Source organism: Didymella exigua (assembly GCF_010094145.1).
Source record: "Didymella exigua CBS 183.55 unplaced genomic scaffold M421scaffold_20, whole genome shotgun sequence".
NCBI classification, from domain to species: Eukaryota; Fungi; Ascomycota; class Dothideomycetes; order Pleosporales; family Didymellaceae; genus Didymella; species Didymella exigua.
In genome coordinates, this window is record NW_022984794.1 from 234,782 (window position 1) to 256,957 (window position 22,176).

General features: G+C 55.9%; 8 protein-coding genes across 8 annotated transcripts; 3 read left to right on the plus strand and 5 right to left on the minus strand.

The window, feature by feature from the left end:
- Positions 1 to 46: 46 nt before the first annotated feature.
- Positions 47 to 6,615, minus strand: M421DRAFT_66682 (glutamate synthase precursor; the record flags this gene model as incomplete). The annotated part of the gene is made up of 4 exons (XM_033596343.1): positions 47 to 1,364; positions 1,418 to 2,925; positions 2,979 to 6,375; positions 6,428 to 6,615. The coding sequence occupies 4 exons, from the start codon at positions 6,613 to 6,615 to the stop codon at positions 47 to 49; spliced, it is 6,411 nt and encodes a 2,136-aa protein (XP_033447040.1).
- A 3,460-nt stretch (positions 6,616 to 10,075) lies between these two features.
- On the minus strand, positions 10,076 to 10,812 carry M421DRAFT_422396 (uncharacterized protein). Its single transcript, XM_033593145.1, has 4 exons — positions 10,580 to 10,812; positions 10,511 to 10,520; positions 10,256 to 10,459; positions 10,076 to 10,173 (listed from the first exon to the last, which is right to left on the minus strand). The coding sequence occupies exons 1-3, from the start codon at positions 10,706 to 10,708 to the stop codon at positions 10,284 to 10,286; spliced, it is 315 nt and encodes a 104-aa protein (XP_033447041.1). The 5' UTR covers positions 10,709 to 10,812; the 3' UTR covers positions 10,076 to 10,173; positions 10,256 to 10,283.
- A 431-nt stretch (positions 10,813 to 11,243) lies between these two features.
- On the minus strand, positions 11,244 to 13,029 carry M421DRAFT_6698 (uncharacterized protein; the record flags this gene model as incomplete). Its single annotated transcript, XM_033596363.1, has 3 exons — positions 11,244 to 11,624; positions 11,680 to 12,876; positions 12,961 to 13,029. 3 exons carry the CDS (start codon positions 13,027 to 13,029, stop codon positions 11,244 to 11,246), a joined length of 1,647 nt encoding a protein of 548 aa, XP_033447042.1.
- A 457-nt stretch (positions 13,030 to 13,486) lies between these two features.
- M421DRAFT_422398 (MFS general substrate transporter) lies at positions 13,487 to 15,287 on the minus strand. Its single transcript, XM_033593146.1, has 2 exons — positions 14,939 to 15,287; positions 13,487 to 14,887 (listed from the first exon to the last, which is right to left on the minus strand). Exons 1-2 carry the CDS (start codon positions 15,082 to 15,084, stop codon positions 13,585 to 13,587), a joined length of 1,449 nt encoding a protein of 482 aa, XP_033447043.1. The 5' UTR covers positions 15,085 to 15,287; the 3' UTR covers positions 13,487 to 13,584.
- Positions 15,288 to 15,764: 477 nt separating this feature from the next.
- Positions 15,765 to 17,386, plus strand: M421DRAFT_66857 (uncharacterized protein; the record flags this gene model as incomplete). The annotated part of the gene is made up of 3 exons (XM_033596358.1): positions 15,765 to 16,009; positions 16,069 to 16,202; positions 16,251 to 17,386. The coding sequence occupies 3 exons, from the start codon at positions 15,765 to 15,767 to the stop codon at positions 17,384 to 17,386; spliced, it is 1,515 nt and encodes a 504-aa protein (XP_033447044.1).
- A 272-nt stretch (positions 17,387 to 17,658) lies between these two features.
- Positions 17,659 to 19,135, plus strand: M421DRAFT_422400 (mitochondrial carrier). The gene is made up of 3 exons (XM_033593147.1): positions 17,659 to 18,156; positions 18,239 to 18,796; positions 18,848 to 19,135. The coding sequence occupies exons 1-3, from the start codon at positions 17,841 to 17,843 to the stop codon at positions 18,958 to 18,960; spliced, it is 987 nt and encodes a 328-aa protein (XP_033447045.1). The 5' UTR covers positions 17,659 to 17,840; the 3' UTR covers positions 18,961 to 19,135.
- Positions 19,136 to 19,249: 114 nt separating this feature from the next.
- M421DRAFT_422401 (putative oxidoreductase) lies at positions 19,250 to 20,839 on the plus strand. The gene is made up of 3 exons (XM_033593148.1): positions 19,250 to 19,406; positions 19,454 to 19,474; positions 19,518 to 20,839. Exons 1-3 carry the CDS (start codon positions 19,367 to 19,369, stop codon positions 20,699 to 20,701), a joined length of 1,245 nt encoding a protein of 414 aa, XP_033447046.1. The 5' UTR covers positions 19,250 to 19,366; the 3' UTR covers positions 20,702 to 20,839.
- On the minus strand, positions 20,709 to 22,162 carry M421DRAFT_422402 (uncharacterized protein). The gene has a single exon (XM_033593149.1). The coding sequence runs from the start codon at positions 22,140 to 22,142 to the stop codon at positions 21,048 to 21,050; it is 1,095 nt and encodes a 364-aa protein (XP_033447047.1). The 5' UTR covers positions 22,143 to 22,162; the 3' UTR covers positions 20,709 to 21,047.
- Positions 22,163 to 22,176: the final 14 nt, after the last annotated feature.

A 22,176-nucleotide genomic window follows, 5' to 3' on the forward strand; every position in this document is an offset into this window, starting at 1 on the left:
TTTCGTGACCTTCTCTTCTATATTATGCCTCTTTAGTGGCGCGAACTTATGCAGCAACCGGAATCTCTGACTTGGCGCCGGTGTTCATGAGGGGTGAGCGCTTGACAATACCACCGGTGACGGGAAGCTGAGAGCCATATCCGGTGAGGAAAGTGTCGACATCGCGAGCACACTGGCGGCCCTCGTTGATGCCCCAGACAATCAGGGACTGTCCGCGGCGACAGTCACCAGCAGCGAAGACACCAGGAAGGTTGGTGTTGTAATGACCAGGGGGTGTCTTGATGTTCTTTCGGCCATCAAGCTCGACAACGTCGTTCATCACGCGCTGCTCAGGGCCCAGGAAACCCATGGAGAGCAAGACCAGGTCGGCAGGGAAGAAGTGCTCGCTGCCCTCGACCTGCTTCATGTCCCAACCGCCAGAGGCAGACTTGGTCCACTCAACACGGACGGTGTTGATGCCCTTAACGTTGCCGGCTCCGTCGCTGACAAAGTCTTTGGACATGACGCAGTACTCGCGAGGGTCCTTGCCCATGTGAGTCTTGACCTCGTTGTGACCGTAGTCGGTCCTGAAGATACGAGGCCACTGAGGCCATGGGTTGTCGCGAGCACGTTGAGCTGGAGGCTGGGGCAGCAGCTCGAAGTTGACAACGGACTTGGCACCGTGGCGAACAGAGGTACCAATGCAGTCGTTACCGGTGTCACCACCGCCGATGACAATCACGTGCTTGTCCTTGGCAGAGATGTATGCGTTATCAGCAAGCTCGGAGTCGAGGAGGGACTTGGTGTTCTTGTGCAGGAACTGCATGGCGTAGTGAATGCCCTCGAGGTTGCGGTTGGGAATTGGCAGGTCACGGGCAACGGTAGCACCGGTGGCGAAGACAACAGCATCGAACTGGCTGCGGAGAGACTCGAGGGTCTCAGAGCCGTCCTCGCCAACCGTGACACCAGTCTTGAAGGTGACACCCTCAGCGGCGAGGAAGTCAACGCGACGCTGAACGACCTTCTTGTCGAGCTTCATGTTAGGGATACCGTACATGAGCAGACCACCGCAGCGGTCAGCGCGCTCGTAGACAGTGACTGTGTGGCCAGCCTTGTTGAGCTGATCAGCGCAAGCTAGACCAGCAGGGCCAGAACCGATGATAGCGACGGTCTTGCCAGTACGGTGCTGGGGAGGCGTAGGCACCATCCAGCCCATCTCGAAACCACGGTCGATGATGGCGCATTCGATGGACTTGATACCGACGGGGTCCTCGTTGATGCCTAGTACACAAGCACCCTCGCAAGGAGCAGGGCAGACACGACCAGTGAATTCTGGAAAGTTATTTGTCATTAAAAGTCGATTGAGCGCATCGCGCCACTGGCCCCTAGAGAGGTGTTAATGATGGATACAAAAACTTCAGGCAGTGTTATTACTTACTGAAAGACAAGCTCGTTCCACTTCGGGATGATGTTGCTGATGGGGCAACCTGTGTCAGACTGACAGAAGGGTACACCGCAGTCCATGCAACGAGCGGTCTGGTACTTAAGCTCGTCCTCGTTCAGGCGCTGAGACAGCTCGGCCCAGTCACGAGTACGGGTCTTGGGGTTGCGGTACTTCTCAGAGCGGCGCTGGTACAGCTTGAAACCGCGGGTCTTGTCGAGAACCAGAGCCTTCTTCTTCTCAGCCTTAGCGTCAAGGACACTCTCCTCGATGTCTAGGAGATCAGCCTTCTTCTTCTCCTTCGCTTCGTGCTCGTGCTCGTTCTTGCGGGACTCCTCGTGGGCGTTGCGGACGGCATTGCCGGCGAGAAGAGGCAGAGGGTACTCGGAGCGCTTCTTCTCAGCGGCCTTGGCCTTCTCCTCGAGGAGAACGCGCTTGTAGTCAACAGGCATGACCTTGACAAAGCGTGGCAGAGCGCGTGTGAAGTCAAGAAGGATACGAGCAGCGAGCTCGGAGCCAGTGTAGTGGTGGTGATCCTCGATGAGACCGCGGACGAATGCAATCTCCTCGGGCTCCTCGATGGGAGAGAGCTCGACCATCTCCTGGTTCACCTTCTGCTCGAAGTCCTGGTGGACATCAAGAACGTAAGCAATGCCTCCAGACATACCGGCAGCGAAGTTGCGACCGGTAGATCCGAGAACCAGGACACGACCACCAGTCATGTACTCGCAACCGTGGTCACCAACACCCTCAACGACGGCTGTGGCACCGGAGTTACGGACACAGAATCGCTCGGCAGCGATACCGCGGAAGAAACAAGTACCTTGGGTGGCTCCGTACAAGCAGACGTTACCGATCAGGACGTTCTCCTCGGCACGGTATACGGCAGTGCGCGGTGGGTAGACGATCAAGCGACCACCCGACAGTCCCTTACCGACGTAGTCGTTGGCGTCACCCTCGAGCTCGAGAGTGATACCCGGGGCGAGGAAAGCACCGAAGGACTGACCAGCGGAACCACGGATGTTGACATGAATGGTGTCCTGGGGCAGACCGGCCTCGCCGTAGCGCCTACTGACCTGGTAGGAGAGTGTGGCACCCAGAGCACGGTCGGTGTTGACAACATCGCACTCAATGCGGGCAGGCAGACCCTTCTCGAGAGCAAGCTCGGACTCGGCGATGAGCTTGTTGTCGAGACGGACGTGGAGACGGTGGTCCTGCTTGCGTACGTTAAAGGTGGCAACACCAGGGCGGAGCGTGTGTGCAGGAGTCAAGATCAATGACAAGTCAATGTTCTCAGTCTTAGGAGTGCGAAGGTCGTCACGGATGCGAAGAGCCTCGCAGTGACCGACCATGTCGTTGATGGTCCTGTAGCCAAGTTTAGCCATGATGGCGCGAAGCTCGTTGGCAATGTAGTAGAAGAAGTTGATAACGTGCTCGGGTGTACCGGCGAACTTCTTCCTGAGCTCAGGGTCCTGGGTAGCGATACCGACAGGGCAAGTGTTCAACTGTGGCTGAGTTAGCAAAATGGCTTCAACTGGGGGTTTGTGGGTTGACTTACGTGACACTTCCTCATCATGATACATCCCATGGCAATTAGAGGAGTGGTAGCGAAACCCCACTCCTCAGCACCAAGCAAACAGGCAATGGCGACATCACGTCCAGTGCGGAGCTGACCGTCAGTCTGGACGATGACACGACCACGGAGGTCGTTGAGGACCAAGGTCTGGTGAGTCTCGGCGAGACCCAGCTCCCAAGGAAGACCGGCGTACTTGATACCGGTCCATCGAGAGGCACCTGTACCGCCATCGTGGCCAGAGATCAAGATGTGATCAGCCTTGGCCTTGGCAACACCGGAGGCGACGATACCAACACCAGTCTCGGAAACCAGCTTGACGGAAACACGAGCGCGCGGGTTGGAGCACTTAAGGTCGTAGATCAACTGCTTGAGATCCTCAATAGAGTAGATGTCGTGGTGAGGAGGAGGCGAGATGAGACCAACACCAGGAGTGGAGTGGCGGGTCTTAGCAATGGATCCAGAGACCTTGTGGCCGGGAAGCTCACCGCCCTCACCAGGCTTAGCACCCTGAGCCATCTTGATCTGAAGCTCATCAGCATCGGCCAGGTAGTTGGAGGTAACACCGAAACGTCCGGAGGCGATCTGTTTGATAGCAGAACGCATGGTGTCACCGTTCTCCATGCGCAAGCTGCGCTCAGGATCCTCACCACCCTCACCAGTGTTAGACTTACCGCCAAGACGGTTCATGGCGACAGCAAGGGTAGAGTGAGACTCCATGGAGATAGAGCCGTAAGACATGGCACCAGTGACAAAGCGGCGCACGATGTCTGTCCATGGCTCGACCTGGTCGACGGGGATGGGTGTGCGGTCGTCGAAGTTGAAGTCGAGGAGACCGCGGAGAGTGCAGTCCTTGATACGCTCGTACTCGGCAAGAGAATAAGCCTCGTAGGACTTATCATTCTTGGTACGGACGGCATCTTGGATGTTGGCCATGGCAGTGGGGTCGTTGATGTGAGGCTCGCCTCCATCACGCCAGTGGTACTCACCAGTCTCAGCTAGACCGGGGACCTCAACGATGGGACGGGAGGGGTAACCCTTTTCGTGAAGAGCCAATGCGTCCTGGGCAATGAGGTCGAAAGTCATACCCTTGATTCGAGAGGCGGTACCAGTGAAGCAGCGGTCAACAACAGAGTCGTCAAGACCAAGCGCCTCGAAGATCTGAGCTCCCTTGTAGGACTGTAGAGTGGAGATACCCATCTTGGACATGACCTTCAAGATACCGCCATCGCAAGAGTGCTTGTAGTTATCGATGAGCTGCTCAGGGCTGAGCTTCTTGCGGATGACGCCCTCACGGTGCATCTTCAAGATGCACTCAATGGCGAGGTAAGGGCTGATGGCATCAGCTCCGTAACCCACGAGGACACACATGTGGTGAACCTCACGGGCCTCACCAGTCTCGACAACAAGAGCGACGTTGGAACGCCACTTGTTGCGGACAAGGTGGTGGTGGACCATACCAGTAGCCAAGCAGGCAGAGACAGGCACACGGTCCTTGGCAGTGGCGCGGTCGGTTAGAACAATGATGCTGTCACCATTCTTGACGCCCTCAGACGCTTCCTCGCAGATCCGGTCGAGAGTGGCCATGTAGCCCTCGACACCCTCGCTCTTAGCGAAAGTGATGTCGATACTCTTGACTGACCACCCGCTGTGCAGTGTATGGGTGTTGGTCAAAGCTGTGAACTCCTCAAGATTGAGGACAGGCGAGGGTAGAAGCATGCGGTGGCACTGAGACTCATCCATCTCCAATAGATTACCCTGAGGACCAACGTATGCCTCAAGAGACATGACAATAGCCTCACGAATAGGGTCGATGGGAGGGTTGGTGACCTGCGCGAAGAGCTGGCGGAAGTACTCATAGAGCAGGCGAGGCTGTGTGGCCAAGCAAGCAAGAGGGGAGTCATTACCCATGGAACCCAAAGCTTCCTTGGAGTCGGCAGCCATGGGACCAAGCAGCAAACTGATCTGCTCAAGCGAGTAACCGAATGCTCGCAGACGAGGATCCTCATGAAGCTTAGACTCTGTGAGTGTGTGAGAGAGGTCAAGACCTTTTTCGCCAACAGTCTTGAGGATCTTGGGCAGAGTGAGGAGGTTCTTCTCGATCCATGCGCTGAAGTCGTTGCGCTCAGAGACAGTCTTCTTGAGCTCGGCGTCGTCGACAATGCGTCCAGCGACAGTGTCGACCAGCAACATCTTTCCGGGCTGCAGGCGGCCCTTCTGAACGACGCGCTCGGGGTCGATGGAGATGGTACCGACTTCAGACGCGCAAATGATGCGGTCATCATCCATGACGTAGTAACGGCAAGGTCGCAGACCGTTACGGTCAAGGTTCGCACCGCAGTAACGACCGTCGGAGAATGTGAAGAGCGCAGGGCCATCCCATGGCTCCATCATACAAGCAGCCCATTCGTAGAAGGCCTGCTTGGCCGGATCCATGGTGTGGTTACCCTGCCATGCCTCAGGAACCATGAGCATGACTGCCTCGGGCAGAGACAGGACACCGTTGATCATGAGCAGCTCAAGAACGTTGTCGAAAGCTGCGGAGTCAGAGCCACCGTCCTCAATGATAGGGTACAGAAGATCCAACTCCTCGCCGAAGAGGCTGGACTTCATGCCGCCCTCACGAGCGCGCATCCAGTTCTTGTTCCCTCTCAACGTGTTGATTTCACCGTTGTGAGCTGCCCATCGCAGAGGCTGTGCGCGGTCCCACGAGGGAAATGTGTTGGTGGAGAAACGAGAGTGCACGAGCGCGAAGTGACCCTCGTAGTCGACGTTGAGCAGGTCGTGATAGTACTCGTAGACCTGGACAGGCGACAGTTGACCCTTGTAGACAATGTTCTTGTTGCTCAGCGAGCAAACGTAGAACCAGTTGTGCAGACCAATGACGTGTGTGGCACGCTTGCGCATGACATACAACTGGCGCTCAAAGTAGCCAGCGTTGTAGGTCTTCTCGAAGTCTTCCTTGGGCTGCCGTGCGTCTCCGTAAGCAGTCTTGAGAACAACGAAGGGCTGCAGGATGATCGGCTCTCGCGAGAGCGCAGCAGGGCCGAGGAGTGTAGAGTCTCGAGGCACCACTCGCCACCCGAGTACTCTCAGATCGAGCTGATCTGCGACATCTTCGAACATAGCCTTGGTCTCATCCAAGATTGTGGCGTCCGGCTTGAAGAACAGGTTACCAGTGGCGTACTGGCCAAGCGCAGGTAGCTTGTAACCCTGCTCGCGCTCGAACTCCTTCAGGAAGAATCGGTGGGGAATGGAGGTCATGACACCTGCACCGTCACCGTCTCGTGCGTCTGAGCCCACGGCACCACGATGGGTCATGTTGCAGAGCAGTGAGCGTGCATCGGTGACAATCTTGTGACTGGCCTTGCCCTTGATGTGACTACTCGACTGTCAGTATCCACCGCCTCGCTGCTTGATATCGAGTCACTTACGCAGCGAAACCCACACCGCAAGCATCTTTCTCCAACGAGGGGTCGTATAGACCCTGCTTCATGGGAAGCGCACCCGCCCAAGATTTGTTCTCCGGTCCATCTTGGTACTCGAAAACCTTGTAGGGTTCCTCTTCGATGTAGGTCTCGTCAGGCAGTTTGGTATCCTCGGCGAATGAAACTCGACCCATTATATCGGCGAACGGCCGAAGTAAAGGGATCGAACAGTGGTGGATGGAGGAAGGCGGACCGCGTCTAATGGCGGCGCTCGGGGTATCAAGAAAGGAGCTGATGTCCTGAAATCAATTGAAAGCTACAGAGATACAGAATTAGTTTCAAGGTCGGTAACTGGAGTTTTGGTGTTGTTTGTGTATCGCAAATCGGGATCGTGGGTTTTCACGAGCAAGCGCCAAAGCTTAGCTCCAAATCATAGATTGGTATGGAGGGGGCAGCGGTCGCAGTTCGGGAGTTGGTTCGCAGAAGCTGGAAACCCGCGCTCCGACTACGTCACAGCCTCGGATGCTCGAATATTGTCATTGGTACAAATGACGCTACTCCATTTCAGAGGCAACTGATAGCTGTCGCGCAGCACAAGAGGCACTGATAAGAGATTCGGCGAATGAGGTGGCGCGGGGTTGCGGAATGTAGATGTTGGACGCTCGCTAACTCCTTCGTGCGTGCGAACGCTGGCGTAGTGGAGGAGGGGTGCTGTCTGGCCAGAGGGATGGGTGCAGAGAATATGTGTGGTGGTGGGCAATGGTGACCTACCTACTGTGTAAGGCTGACTGAAACAGGCCTTGAAGTCAACTCGCAGCGTTCCTGCAAGCAACTTGGGAGAGCGAGAGAGAGTGTGGTAAGAGTGAGTGGGAAATTGATCGCGGGAGATTGGGTGGCAGAGCTTATGAATAGAGCGGACTCGGTGGGGTTTTTCCTGAATGCGCTAGCACTTCACTCCCTCCAGGCTTCGTCCAATTACGGGCCTAGAAGCGCCGCGAAGGAGGCGTTGTCCGCGCTCTCTCAGTGCATCTCCGGTCGCCTGCGTGCCGTCTTGGTGTCCAAGCCTTAATTCGATATCTATTGGGGTTTTGTTTGCGTGTAGAGCAAGCTGATGAGCATCTTGAAACAGCACATGGCAACCCTTTGTGTCGCCCCTCCAAAATTCCACCTCGATGCCAGTCCGCCTCTCGTGTCGACTAATGACGCCCCAATTGACCTGTACCCGTCGAATGAGGATCCTTCTAACGAGCTGGCGTGTCCCTGGCTCTCCGTTAGCAATGCTCTTGTGCATATTCGCTAGAAGACTGCACATCGCGGTTGGAAAATTGGCAGGCTACCCCACGGTTTCTGCCAGACGCTTCGCTTCAAGCGGCTCTAGACTGGCTGAAGACGTCTATCCGCTGCAGGCGGTGAGCGCGTCGTTCGGCCGTGCCTCCAATTGCAGGCGCCGAGGTCGGCTCCATGACATGACCGCGCAGCGTGCATCGTTCCGCTCTCAGCCCCACCCAGCCCACGCAGCCTGCTTTGTATCCGGGACGCTCTCATTGGTGCGGTGCCCAACGCCCCCTCTTCCGTCGCCGTAATTCCGGAGGGTCATGTCGTCCTTATCTGTGCCCAAGATTGCGCCCGTCCGCTGTGAAGGACGGGCGCTGTGTCCTGATTCGTGGGGAGAAGCTCAGCACCCCGCCATTACAGCGGAATGCCAGACGGCAGGCTGCGATGTGCACGTTCATCCATGAACACCATCGTCATGAAGCACGGCCATGTACCCCAAGTCTGGAGGGAACTCAAAAGCCAGTGCGCCTGCCACCAGCCAGGACCCTATTGCGGATTGGGCGAACCTCACCGCGGCGCCGCGGCGGCAGACCAAGCTTCACCTGACGACTCCATCGACTCGGGACATACCGGGACGTCAGCCTCCTCTAACGGCAGTACGTAGCGGACGTCTCTCGACTGATTTCGATGAGTCACGAGAACACGCGGATTCATTTCCTCCTCCAGCGCACCGAAATCATCTTCAGGACGCTCAAATCGCCGATATCGCCGCACGCTGGCTTGGCTGGCTACCCGTCGATTTTGAGCGGTGGATACTTCAGGTGATGCCGCTTGCACGGCAACAAGGCACCTCGATTTGAGCTAGCAGCAGCGTTTCAACATGCGACTTGCGATGAACAGGGAGCTCCATGAGCAGCGTGTTTCGTAGGACATGAGATCCTGCTCTCGAATAACCGCGCTGTGTGTCCAAGGGAGGCGAAAGTGGTGGCATGGGTCAATTTTCCGGGAACAGCCTGCTACATGGGCTTAAACCAACGCATTGCTCACGGATGTGTCAACATGGTACCATGAGAGCAATCCATTACGAGGCGGAAACGCTCGCCTTACGAGCATCTTACGTTTGCAGCTCATGAGCGTGTGGCTTGCTCTGCCTACTGATCTACAATTGCAATGCTGGAGACCAGGATCGCACTGCAATGCAACGACGACTTGCAGGAGAGCAACTTGTCGCCCTCTCGGTGGCACGCCGAGCTCTCCGCATGGTGATGTCTTCGACTTTCGCGGGAGTCCGGATCATCGCTGGGCATTCGCCCGCAGGCGCCTGTCGATGTCACTTCCGACTCTCTCGGTGGACGATCAGCCCCAAGCTCATGTAATAAAGATCGGGGGAAACGCGACGGCCCAGATCTACCGATGGCAGCGGCGAATCAGACGCATCCCTTACTCAGACTAGAGTGAGTGGGTCTAGCCGGTAGGACGGCCACCACCCGTACCCATGTGCATCCTGGCTGCCATAAGTCGAAGGTAAAGCGAGAAAAGTCTGTATCGGAGTACACAGTAGAGTCTCTTGCGTCCCAGGAATCCCACATGAACATGAGTAGAGCTGGCCATCGATCACGAACCGGCCGCCACAAGCATGTGAAATACAGGTGCCTCATCAGCAACAACATCGCACATGTGATGATCTTAAGTCTGACCATTCTTACGGCCGTCTCCGACCACTTCATCGGAGATAGCCTTACTATCTTACCATCTCAATACCAGGGTGAACGAAAGCTCAGGACAGCGCACCACTAACAGCCCACCGAGCACGTCCAAACAAGCATCGCTTCGGCATCGCTCTGCGCGCCGACCAGATCATGCCTTTCTCGTCTGACACCGCGTCATGAGTGGGTGAGGGTGTAAGCTAGCGGGGCCCTGCATGTGAACAATCGCTGACAAGCCCTTTCGAGTTCGAGTTTGGCAGCAAAAGTGTCCGAGACCAAGGTGGAGACGAAGATAAGTGATTGTGGATGCGTTGAATACGGTATGTTTTAACGAGTCGACGCCTGTCGCGGTACAGAGTATAATGCTTCTTGCTGTTTTGTGGTACGCTGCAGCTGTCACGTCTGTAGCGAGCTGCAGTCTCGCTTGGCGAGTACATGAATCTAGATCCTGGCGAAAATCGACCAGGCTGTGGGCACTACAAGATTCATCTGCGTTAGTTGAGGCACAAAAGAGACCACTTCAATGTTCATCATTCATTCGTGGTATCTTTTGTGGCTACAGCTGTACGTCGAGCGATGTGGTGCGAAACTTACGCACTCGACGCGCACACAACAGCCCCTCACCCTCCAGCGAACTGCGCCAAGACTCTCCAGGTTTGCCATAGGTCGCCGACCCAATGCTCCAAAAAGTTCTGTGTATCATGTTCCATCACCTCATTCAACCGAAGGCATCAACGTCAAGGGCTCGTCACCGCATCGATATCGTCTTGGCTGCGTTAGCAATTAGCCACTCTTTGGTATACAGCTCACCGCAACAGTGGCGCGCGTGCGATGTTGCTGAACGCAGACATACCAGAAGACCAGTCGTAGCTTTGCGCCGATTACTCCTTCATCTCATCATCAGGGTCGACGAAGTCGTCGTCCTCATCCTCATCATCTTCGCCCTCGAGCTCGGCGTTGGCCTTGGCGAAGTCGATCGTCTTGCCGCGCGTGCGCGAGCCGTGGATGATGTTGGATGTCTCGATCTCCTCCATGTTGTCCTCGTCGGGCTCCTCAGCTGTTCACGTTAGCGCTTGGCTCCCGCGGACGTGTAGGTAGGTGCTAGTACGCTCGACGACCTGGTGCAAGTCTATTAGCTATTTGCGTTGAAATTGAAGCAGTAAAGTGGCGAACATACCGCATCCTCGCCAGCAGACTCGTCGCTGGAGTCCTCAGACTCCTCCATGGCGTCCTGCTGGGTGGCCTTGCCCTTGCCCTTGGTGTCCTGGACACCTTCCATCTGCTGGTCCTCAGGCTTGGCAGACATTGTGGTGTGGTTTGAGGTGTGCGAATTCGTGTGCGAGACGTATGCGACTGATGCGGTCGAATGGGAGTGCGATTGAGGTGTTCGTGAGTGTTGTGGTTTGCGACAGTGAAGAGGAAGCTATCAAGGTGAGCACCAGAGCCGCCCACTTTCTCCACACTAGCTATATATGGCAAGTGTTATGCGCATCACTGGGGCAACGCTTCCTGATCAGCAAACAGCAAATATGGCATTCCCCATCTTGGATGTTCACGGTTTGGCAATTACGATCTCAGCAATTGTGTGATTCTTGTTTGTTTTCAGATTCGTGTATAACTGAGCGATTCGTTCCGCGCGAATCCTTGCAAAACTCGCAAGACATCTTGCCGTCTTGATGAGATGTGCGGAGTACATAGTTTGGAGGGAGTTGCTGGTTTTCATCGAATCCTCCAAAGACTCTATGTATCATGCTGCAGACTCTTGCAGCTAAAAACACTCTTTGGAACCTGCAGCCTATTCATAGCTCCTCTGAACGGTGAAGAAAATCTTGGCGCGAAACTTACGCATTTTGCACTGCCTTGGTCGAATAGTGTAGCCTGCATGGCTTCGACCAGCTTACTATGCACCCATTGAAGGTTGTCTTTCTGGCTTTGTACGAATAGTCAGGCCATTGGTGGCCCTTCTCGTCCCACTCCGCTGGCAATGAAGGCCGAAGAGTTGGCTTGGCTTCAAGAAATTGCACAGTACTCTTGCAGCTGTCCAGGAAGCGGAACACTTCATCAGCAAACCTGTGCATCGCACGCTGACATCCGTTCGCATTCTCCTGGGTGTCGGGATACCCCATGAGCAGTGGGTGAAACTGAGACCGGTACTTATAACGCATCTTGGGAAGAGTGAGTATCCGGAGTGTACGTATGTTGGGATGTCTGCCGATGATGGACTGCTCAACTATTAGACACAGCTTCCGGACTCAATATCTTGTTGCGCTAACTCACCAAGAATTCCTCAAATTCTGGCAATACATGCACCTCGTTCGTGGCTTGTCTGGCAAGCTCGAAGGAGATTTTGGGGTCGCTGATAGGACCCAGATCGACGGCGTTGAAAGGCATATCAAGGCCAAGTGTCTTGAGATACTGACAAGCCGCGAGAATGGTCTCCAGGTCGCGTGCGGGATATGTCGGTGCATGGAACTCGAACCTTTCGAGGCTTCCGGGCCATGCATCCGTCCCCACCCTTAGACCTCGCAAAGTCTTCCCGTGCTTAATGATGCAATCTACGGGCACAACGGGATTACCCCGGTGTTCGATGATGAGATATGACAGTGAAGGGCATACCATGATGAAGCGCTTCAAAGAGGCACTCACAACTTTGCGGGCCGCGACCGATAAATGGCACGGATAGCGGAAGTGGAAGGTATCCAGCAACCCTCCATATTCGGAGTACCAGTCCGAGAGCGAGTTCGTGAACATCGAGGCGTAGGAACAGTCCAGTAAGTGCAGCTTACGAAGCTTTGATATCTCGAAACGTTCGAGAAGTGGCGATGAGCTCTGACGCATATCGACACCCCACAATGTTAAATTATTGAGCCGCGACAAACGTATACCGGTGGCGAAGATGGAACTGATATCTACAAAGAGCTTGGGGGATGCTTGTGAGATTCTGCGAGGCTCGTAGTATATCTCTAGGTCCTCCAGGCTTGACATGCCGTTCATAAGCATTCGATGGACCTCGAGTGATTGCTTTTCCGTCGTACGCTGAATCCATATCTGGTATGTCTTGATCTTAGATAGACGCGGGAGCATCCAGTCGCACTGCTTGAACTCATCCAGAATAGGGTCTATGAAGGCCTCTAATCGTTCCAGGTCCCGGTGCCAGGCTATCAGATCCTTGAGCATCGCAGGACTCAGGGGTGACAAGCTTACGAACTCCTTGAGTGAGTCCCGAGGTATGCGCTCAAGGAAACGTCTCAAGCCCGTTACTAGGTCGCGGAGAAATAGACCGTCAACTTTGCAAACGATCAGTCGACGCACATAGGGCAAGATTCCAGATTTCGGATGAAACAAGGCACCTAGATCCTGGTTTTCTAGTGGCCGGAAGTCTGTGATAATAGTAGTCCACATCTGACGAGCAACGACAGCTTTCCATGTAGCGGAGACGAGACGAATGTTGACCATATTCTTACGATCTCGAAGCTGGAACCACATTAGCTAGAGAACAGCTTATAGTATACAAGATGAAGCCTTGTACAGAAATCGAAGGGTTGGACGCGGACTCACAAAGCTGAATATCAGTCCGAGGATCTCTGGAGGCAATGTGAGGGAGGCGATCTCATCCGTTGACTCCATGATCTTCGTATGGGAAATCGCTGAATTTTCATTGACGTTAGAAGATCCAGGTACCGCTGGGAGTGGACATTGGTGTAACTGCATGGTCGTGAGACGTGGAGGTGTTGCAATGTTGATCCTGTGAGCCTGCACACCTTGAACGGCTGTCCACATCGCAGCAGCAACCATGGTAGGCTAAAGGTGGCCCTGAATGTTGAGGATCCGCTGCATCCACGATCAAGAAGACATGCTGCTCTATTTGGGTCAGGGATACACGATGAGCTCACCAATATGCTGTTGTGGATGAACATGATTGCAACCCTGCACTTGATGTGCGCATTACGCGTATGTGTCACATTAATTGCTGTGAAATGGATCGATCGCCGCTTGGCTTGAGTGTTCCAGCGAGCTGCGGTGGTGAGCGAAGTGAAGAGTAGTGCGCGGTGAGATGGTTTGCAGAAGCAGACCCTGTCCAAGATTCGTCACTTCCAGATTTGGTAAACATTGCAGGTCCGAACTACGACTAGGGTATATAGCTTTTCATCAAAATGCAGATGCAAACTTTTCTCAACAGCCTTACTTCTCCTCTTTCTCCTCTCTCGTCTTCCGCCACTGCGGACCCTTCTTCATCTCCAAGAACATCAGGGGCATTAGCAATGCACACGTTGCGCCCCAGATCGTGTACGTCCATCCATCTCCCAGCTTGCTCGTCATACGGTCGATGATCGATACAAGAATGGCCCCCAGGGAGCACCGGACGAGATTCGTGCACGCTGTCGCTCCCGAACTCCTCGATTGCAGGATGTCGATATTCAGCGTCATCGTCGTGTTCAAGATGGCCATGCCGGTCCAGCCCAATAGTACCCCCAGACACAGTGGGACGGCCATGTGTGCCTTCGCCTGAATGGTCCAACCCCAGCCAATGACGCACATGACGAAGAGGGCGAGGTAGTACGGCATCAGTCGCAGACGAGCGTACTCGATGGTGAACCCCTCGCCAGAACGCTTCTCGATGCGATCGTACTCCCAGTCGAGGACCTTGCCCGTCACGGTGCTACCGATGATCATACCAGCGCCAGTGGGTAGGTAGCAGAGTCCAAGCACGGTCTCTGAGAGATCTGGGTAGATCTTTGCGAAGGCCGAAGAGATGGTGGCAGTAATGGTGTAGTTCACGGCGTACACAATGCCGGTGAAGGTGAGCAAGACGACAACATCCGGGTAGGTGAACAAAATGAACGGATTCATGGACTGTTTCGGCTTCGCGCGAGACTCAGTATCAGCAACCTTGTGAGTAGCTTTGCCACCAACGATAGGAATGATGGCTCGAGAGTGTCGAGGTACGGGAATACTGCCGTTGCCAGCAATGGAGCGCAGGGTTTCCGGGAGGAAGAGGGCGATGAGAACAAGGCAAGCAGCGACCATGATCACGATCGCCCAGAAGATCGACCGCCAGCCAAGGCCTTGAGACAGGGCACCACCTATCGCAGGTGCGATGCAGGGCGCAAGCATGGGCCCGAGGTTGAACATGCCAAAGTACCCTCCTCTTTCTCTACTTGTAGAGATGTCTCCTATCACACCAGCGCCGAGCGCGATTGTGCTAGCGCTACCTCCAGACTGGAAGCATCGCAGAAAGAGAAGGAGCCAGAATTGGTTCGTTGGACATAGAGCAAGTCCAATGCTCGCAGCGACGAGAATGCTGAGACATCCGAGGAAGACCAATCGTCGTCCATACCTGTCGCTGATGGGACCCCAGAGCATAGGCGATATGCCTTGGAACACGAGGTACACCGTTACAGTCTGATTTACATCGTCGACTGACTTGTGGAAGGCCTTTGCTATCGTCGGAATAGCTGGGAAGTAGATGTTGGCTGGTAGAGGACTGCATCGATTTGTCAGTTGAGTTCAAAAAGTCGACACTGCGTCGGCGTACCTATAGAACCCAGCCAATGCGACCATAGCGACAATCAACCATTTTTCTTTCTTGGTATAAATACTGTAGGCCTCATCGGTCCCTACAACAACATCCACCTCTTCTCCGACTTCTTTCTCGACATCCTTGGGCTCAGCAGCAGCCATGATAGCGCACTTTTACGGGAATTGCAACAGAAAATGCAGAACGAGGAACTTTCCTTCAAAAATCCACTCGGCATCTTCTCCATCGTTGTTCTTTTAGTCTCAGCACGTCGGAGCATCTGCAGCCGCAATCCTACAGAATGGGCGGGATACTGCTTCCGACCGGCCAGGCATCGGCAAGATCGTCTGACAACGCTCTCCGGCCTCGCTTGGGAGTGACGCTAGGACGAAGGCGTCAGCAAAAACGCCTCAAAGTCCTGGGGAAGAAAAGCACATGAAAGGGCAACTGACTGGACTCGGTTAATACCGGCGACGACATGACGAGACACGGGAGAGGCCGCGAGAGAGCGCTTGTGCGGGTTCACGAGGCCTGTTCCGGCGGGAAAAGCTTTGCTGTGCGCCACCAAGCGCGCGGTGCACGGTGTAAAAACCGGGGGAGTCATCTTTTTCAAAATAGTCGTCTTGACGCGAGCTGCTGGTAGATGCAAACTAGACAACAACGCAGTACCTGGATTGATTCTCAAAAACGCATTTCTAACAGCCGTTGCGTGCTTCGCAGAGACAGCGCTTCATCATTACCTATTGTCACGGAGCCAGGTCCTCGGGTCCCCTGGATTTTGCGCTCCACTTAGACCGTCCTTCCTGCAGTCTTTCGGAGACTTGACGCCGACATGGTCGTACCTATGATCGCAGCGTCGGAGGAAGAGCTCGGGAAGATTCAAGTCGGCAGAGACAGTTCATCGCATACCTCTGCACATCGGGAAGAGGCTTCAAGAGCCGCAGGTCTGAATGGTCTGCTCGACTTGCTTGCGAAGCGCGGCGATGTCGAACTCCAGGGCGCTACGCCGGTGCCGTACGATGAGCGCACGGAGACGAATTACTTCAACATCTTCACCCTGTGGTTCTGCATGAGCTGTAATCCCTTGCCGTAAGTGACCGGATAGATGCAAGGGGACCGATTAAGGTTGGACCTGACACTTGACGCAGTGTAACTTTTGGCATGGTAGGCACCGCATCATTCGGTATGAATTTGCGAGATGCATCACTGGTCATCTTGTTCTTCACCTTGGTGTCGACGATTCCGGTCGCATTGATGTGCTCATGGGGGCCGCGAACCGGCAGTAAGTACGCCGAACATGTCATGGCTGATGGTTACTAACATCAGACAGTGCGTCAACTCGTGCAGGCCCGCTTCGCCTTCGGCAAGTACTTGGTCTCTCTGCTTGTGCTCCTGAATCTGGCGACGCTCACGGGGTTCTGTGTCGTCGATGCTACGATCGGCGGGCAGGCCTTGTCTGCTGTTATGGAGGGTGAGACGATCAGCGCTACAGTGGGTATCGTCATCATTTCGCTGCTTGCTATGCTTGTTGCGTTCTGCGGTTTCCGGGTTTTGCATCACTACGAGCGGTGGGCGTGGATTCCCGCCGTTCTGGCGTTGGTCATTGCCACAGGATGCGGTGGTGAAGGACTGAAGCAACAGGTTGCTGCTCCTGCCGCCACTGCTCAGCAGGTCTTGTCCTTTGGTGGCCTCGTCGCAAGCTTCATGCTTCCGTGGGCTGCGCTTGCCAGTGATTTCAGCACCTACATGCATCCCAAGGCTCCACCACTCCGTATTGCGGCATACACGTACGCAGGACTGGCATTGCCAACCATTCTCCTCATGATCCTTGGTGCAGCCATGGGCGGTGCGAAGACCAACATTACATCCTGGGAAGCAGGTTACGACCTCAACGCTGCTAGCGGTGTGTTGGCGGCTATGCTGCACCCAGCCGGCGGATTTGGACGCTTCGTTACCGTGGTGCTGGCATTCAGCATGCTGGGCAACCTGAGCGCGACCATGTACGCCATCACGCTGAACTTCCAGATGGCGCTGCCGTTCTTCTTCCGCATCCCACGCGTCCTCTACGCCGTCCTCATCACGGGCATCGTCATCGGCGTCGCCATCCCAGCCGCAAAGTCGTTCTTCCTCAACCTCGAGAACTTCTTGGGTCTCATCGGCTACTGGGCGGCGGCCTTCATTGGCGTCATGCTCACCGAGCACCTTTTCTTCCGCAAAGCTAGCTTTGCCGCTTACACAGAGGATGATGCTGCTTGGGATGATGTGTCGAAGCTTCCCCCTGGATTTGCGGCCACGGGTGCTGCGGTTCTTTGCTTTGGGCTGGTGGTGCCAGGAATGAGTCAGACGTGGTTTGTGGGCCCTATTGCGGAGAGGACCGGAGATATTGGGTTTGAGGTCGCGCTGGTGCTCTCGGCTGTGTTGTATGTGCCTTTGAGGACGTTGGAGCGTAGGAAGTACGGTAGGTAGGCGGATAGGGCTTAGTGCTGTTTAGAGACGAGTGCAGCATCAGCCCCATACCGGTAGGTATTCGAGCTAGCATCAAACTTGTCCACTGCGAAGTACCTTTTGCTCAAACAATCTGCGAATGATGATTGTAAAGTCGGTGCGCATGTGACGACTCGTCTGTGACTATGCATGCTGCTCGGCTTCTCCAGGAGATTACATGTGGTGGTGGGCCGTTTTGCCGAGGTACGGCAGGTTGAGCGATTCGGAATGTGTAATGACCTCACATACCCCAGACGGCGCCTCCACAAATGCCATCGGATCCGCACCCGCACGCTGCATCAGAATCTGAAGCTCACGGGACGCCCGACTGAGACAGACATCTCTGCCACTCACTCCTTCACTACTTCCCACCTCTGCGAAGCCAGCTACAGCACCCACCACACTCCCCACACCGCGACTCGAACGGCCCCACACCATGTCTGAAATCAAGCAGGAAGCGCAGCAGAAGCTCGCCGAATCGACGCAGGCTATCCCCCAGAGCACGGCAGCACAGCAGAGCGACAATGTCGCGCACGCGCTCGCCGGTGCGGGAGGCGGTCTGCTCTCCATGGCGCTGACATACCCCCTCATCACCCTCTCGACCCGCGCCCAGGTCGAGTCGAAGCGCGCCCAGTCGTCGACACTGGGCGCCGCACGCCGCATCATCAAGCGCGAGGGCATCACGGGCCTGTACGCGGGCATGGACTCGGCCCTGTTCGGCATCACGGTGACCAACTTCGTCTACTACTACTGTACATCCCCCACATCCCCCGCGTCTTCTTCTCGTCTGCGTGTCTGAGACGGTTCGATCCAAGGACGATGCTGACAGCCCAGGGTACGAGTGGACGCGCTCCTTCTTCGAAAAGGCCGCGCTCACATCCGGCCGCGCCTCGAGCAAGCTCACGACCATCGAGTCCATGATCGCGGGCGCTATCGCCGGATCTGCCACGGTGCTGCTCACAAACCCCATCTGGGTCGTCAACACGCGCATGACGACGCGCAAGTCCGAGTCGGACGAGCCAGTCCTGCCGGGCAGCACGCCCGCCAAAGCCCCCTCGACGCTTGGCACGCTGCTCGCTCTGATCCGCGAAGAGGGCCCGCTGCGCCTGTTCGCGGGCGTTGCGCCGGCGCTGGTCCTCGTCATCAACCCCATCCTGCAGTACACCGTCTTCGAGCAGATGAAGAACTTCCTCGAGAAGAAGCGCAGGGTCACCCCCAAGGACGCCTTCTACCTTGGTGCCCTCGGCAAGCTGCTCGCGACCAGCATCACCTACCCGTACATTACGGTCAAGAGCAGGATGCATGTTGCGGGCCGCGATAGCAAGCCCACGAGCATGATGGCGACGCTGAAGAAGATCATCAGCGAGGAGGGATACAGTGGGCTGTACGGAGGTAAGACTGCTTCCAGGTCTTGCATGAGGTTGCTGTGCTAACGGTCGCAAGGTATCGGACCCAAGGTCACCCAGAGCGTCATCACCGCCGCTTTTCTGTTTGCGTTCAAGGACGTCTTGTATGCGTACACTGTCCAGGCGCGCAGGAAGATCGCCCGCAAGTAGATTCGTAGTACCAGTGCATCTCGCTGGTAGTGCAAGCTGCGCCGGCAAGCAACATCCCACGGACGCAGTGCGTGAGGGCACAAAGTCCGAATGTACACGATCGCTGTACAACAGTGCGAGGTAGGAAAAGTTGAGATTATGTATATACCCTGAATTCATGCCATGTTCTGTTTTACTTCTTTTATCTGCCATGCCCGGATCCCTACCCGGAATGCCGTTAGCAGCTCTCCGACTCCATGCAGGTACACCGTCCAAGGCGGGGCATCTGTTCTGATTACCCACCACTCGACTTCACAAACGCAATGCGGACCATGGCGTCCGTTCCTCACGGGATGTTCAAGTACAAAATGGCTCGCTCGCACTGTGACGCTCTGCAAGTCTGTCCACCAAAGCCACCCCAACCACCATGACCTCCGAACCTTTCACTCTCCGCTGGGGCATCCTAGGTACTATCCACCCTCCCTCAACCGAATACCACCACTAACTCCCCCAGCAACCGGCGGAATCGCAAAAAGTACACCCCCAATCCCGTACCCCTGCCCATCTAACCACCCCAGCGTTCACAAAGGACCTCCTCGTCGACCCCTTAACGCGCGACGTCCACGATATCCGCCACGTCGTCGCCGCGGCCGCGTCTTCAACATCAGCATCCCGTGCCTCGGAATTTCTGCACGAAGTCGGCGCCCCAAGTACCGCCGCTGCGTATGGCAGCTACGCAGCCCTCGTGCGCGACCGCGATGTGGACATCATCTACATCGCGACGCCGCACTCGCACCACTACCAACACACCCGTCTCGCGCTCGAGGCAGGCAAGCACGTGCTTGTCGAAAAACCCATCACCGTCAACGCTGCGCAGGCGCGCGCCCTGTACGCCCTGGCCAGAGAGAAAAACCGCTTCCTGATGGAAGCCGTCTGGACGCGCTTCTTCCCCTTGACGCGTGCGGTGCAATCCTTCATCGCAGCCGGGCGGCTGGGCACCGTCAAGCGCGTTGTCGCGGACCTGTCGTTTTGGAACGACGTCGAGGCCGAGTTCGGCTCCGAGCATCGCATGGTCAACATGCACCTTGCCGGCGGCGCGCTGCTGGACCTTGGCATCTACAGCCTGACGTGGGTGTTCCTGGTGCTGTACCACCTGCAAGCCGCGTCGCGCGAGGGCGGGCAGACAGCGCCCGCCGTCCACGCCGCGCTGAGCAAGTACCCCGCCACGGGCTGCGACGAGATGACGTCCGTCGTGCTGGATTTCGCGGGCGCGCACGTTGGCACCACGGATACGCGCACACCCACACAGTCTCTTGCGGAGACGCAGAAGCACAGTGGTAATGGAGATGCGCACGCCCTCGCGCTGACCAACATCCGCGTCTCGCACGCCCCCAACGCCACGCACCCCAGCCCGGATCCTGTGCGCATCCAAGGCACGCTCGGCGAGATCAGCGTCGCCGCGCCTTCATATCGACCAGAGTCGTACACGCTGATTCCCGCGCAGAACGCGGCGCGCGGGAAGCCAGGCGATTTCGAGGTCGAGACGCGCGTGTTTGAGATCCCTGTGGGACATGGCATGTTTTGGGAGGCGGATGAGTGTGCACGATGTGTGAGAGATGGGAAGTTGGAGAGCGAGACGATGGGGTGGGAGGAGAGTGTTGCTGTTATGGGGGTTATGGATGAGGTTAGGCGGCAGGGGGGGTTGGTATATCCCGAGCCGATTGAGAGTCTGGAGTATCCGCTGGAGGGCTTTGGGCTGTGATGGTTGCATTGCAGTGGTACCATTGATATTGAAACAAACTAGGTGTTGGAGTACTTTGTGTGATTTGACCATGTGCATTGAGCAAAACTCTGGGCTGAGAGAGGAGCTGCACTGGAAGGAGCAAGTCCTATGAGAGCCCTGTCTATCTGTTTATATGCGTGAGACCTTTTCTGTATCCTCTACTTTCACACCCTAAGTCCCAACGATTCAGCAAGAAGTCCATGTAGAAGTACGAGAGCTTCTGCCGCGACAAACACAGCTCTTTGTTCCTCCCATATCTTGCCATATCAGAAGGTCTTCGATGTATATGCCCCGATTCATCAATTTCTCGAAACAAACCATTCATCTAAGAAGTGGAGGTTGCGCTTGGTGGGATCGCCGACAAGACGGGCGATTTCGTCAGCCTCTGAGTCACGACAGGCTTCGTCTCTGTGAGCATTGTCGTGGGATCAGGTGCGCCAGGAGTGTAGCCAGAGGGACAGTAGTGGCGGAAGCAGGGGTCGTTTGTCGCAACGGAGAAGACTGACTCGACAGAAGAGGTTTGTTCAATGGGGCCGTAGATACCATCGAGACCCTTAGGTGCATCAGGCACGACAGGCTTACCGGGGCCGCGCCACCAGTCGACCGGCACAAAGGCGTCGCGAGCCTCGTTGACAAGAGTTGGCTTGGAAGGTACCGCGAAGCCCGAGGTTGCTGGCGGGAGGACAGGGTAAGGGTGCGGAGTCGGTGTGATGGTGCGGATCGTTGGCATGCCGCTGATACAGTAATGGCGGTTGCAGTCGATCGTGACGGCGTAAGGCTCACCAGCCTCGGCGATAGGAGTCGGCTCATGAGGGCCGGCAAAACCGGAGGTCAGGCCACGCCACCACGCTGTGGGGATGGGTGACTTATCGGCGGCGGGTGTGGACGTTGTGGTCGGCGAGACCGAAAAGATGGCCTCGCCCGTCTTGCCAGGTGCATTAGAAGCATCAGAAGTCCGCGGCTCACCACCAAGAGATGTTGGAATTGGCAGGATGCCGTACGGCATCTCACCAGTCTCACCGGGAACATCAGTTTCGCCAGGAAGCGGGAAATCAGTGTGAGAGCTGAACCACTCCGGAGGTGGAACGCGAGCAGCGATTGCAGGCGTAGGCCCGACGAAGTCGGCGACCAGACGCTGAGAGCGCTGACCGCCGTTCTGACCACAAGGGTACCCGTTGCGCCAGCACTTGACGGATGTGGTCGGTTTGAACATGTAAGTGTTGGACCGCTCAGGCGAAGGCGTGAGTGGCACGGAGTGGAACGTGGCTGCAGGCTTGTTAGTGTACGAAGTGGAAAAGTTATCGTACACTGTGGGGTGCAAGCCAGTGCGGTTGTTCAGAATCAGAGGGTCGTTGCCATTCTGAGCAGCGACAAAGCCTGCCATCCCGAGGGCACTGAGCGCGAAGTTTGTGAGCTTCATTGTGTACCAGAGTGGTTGAGACAATGGTGGAGTG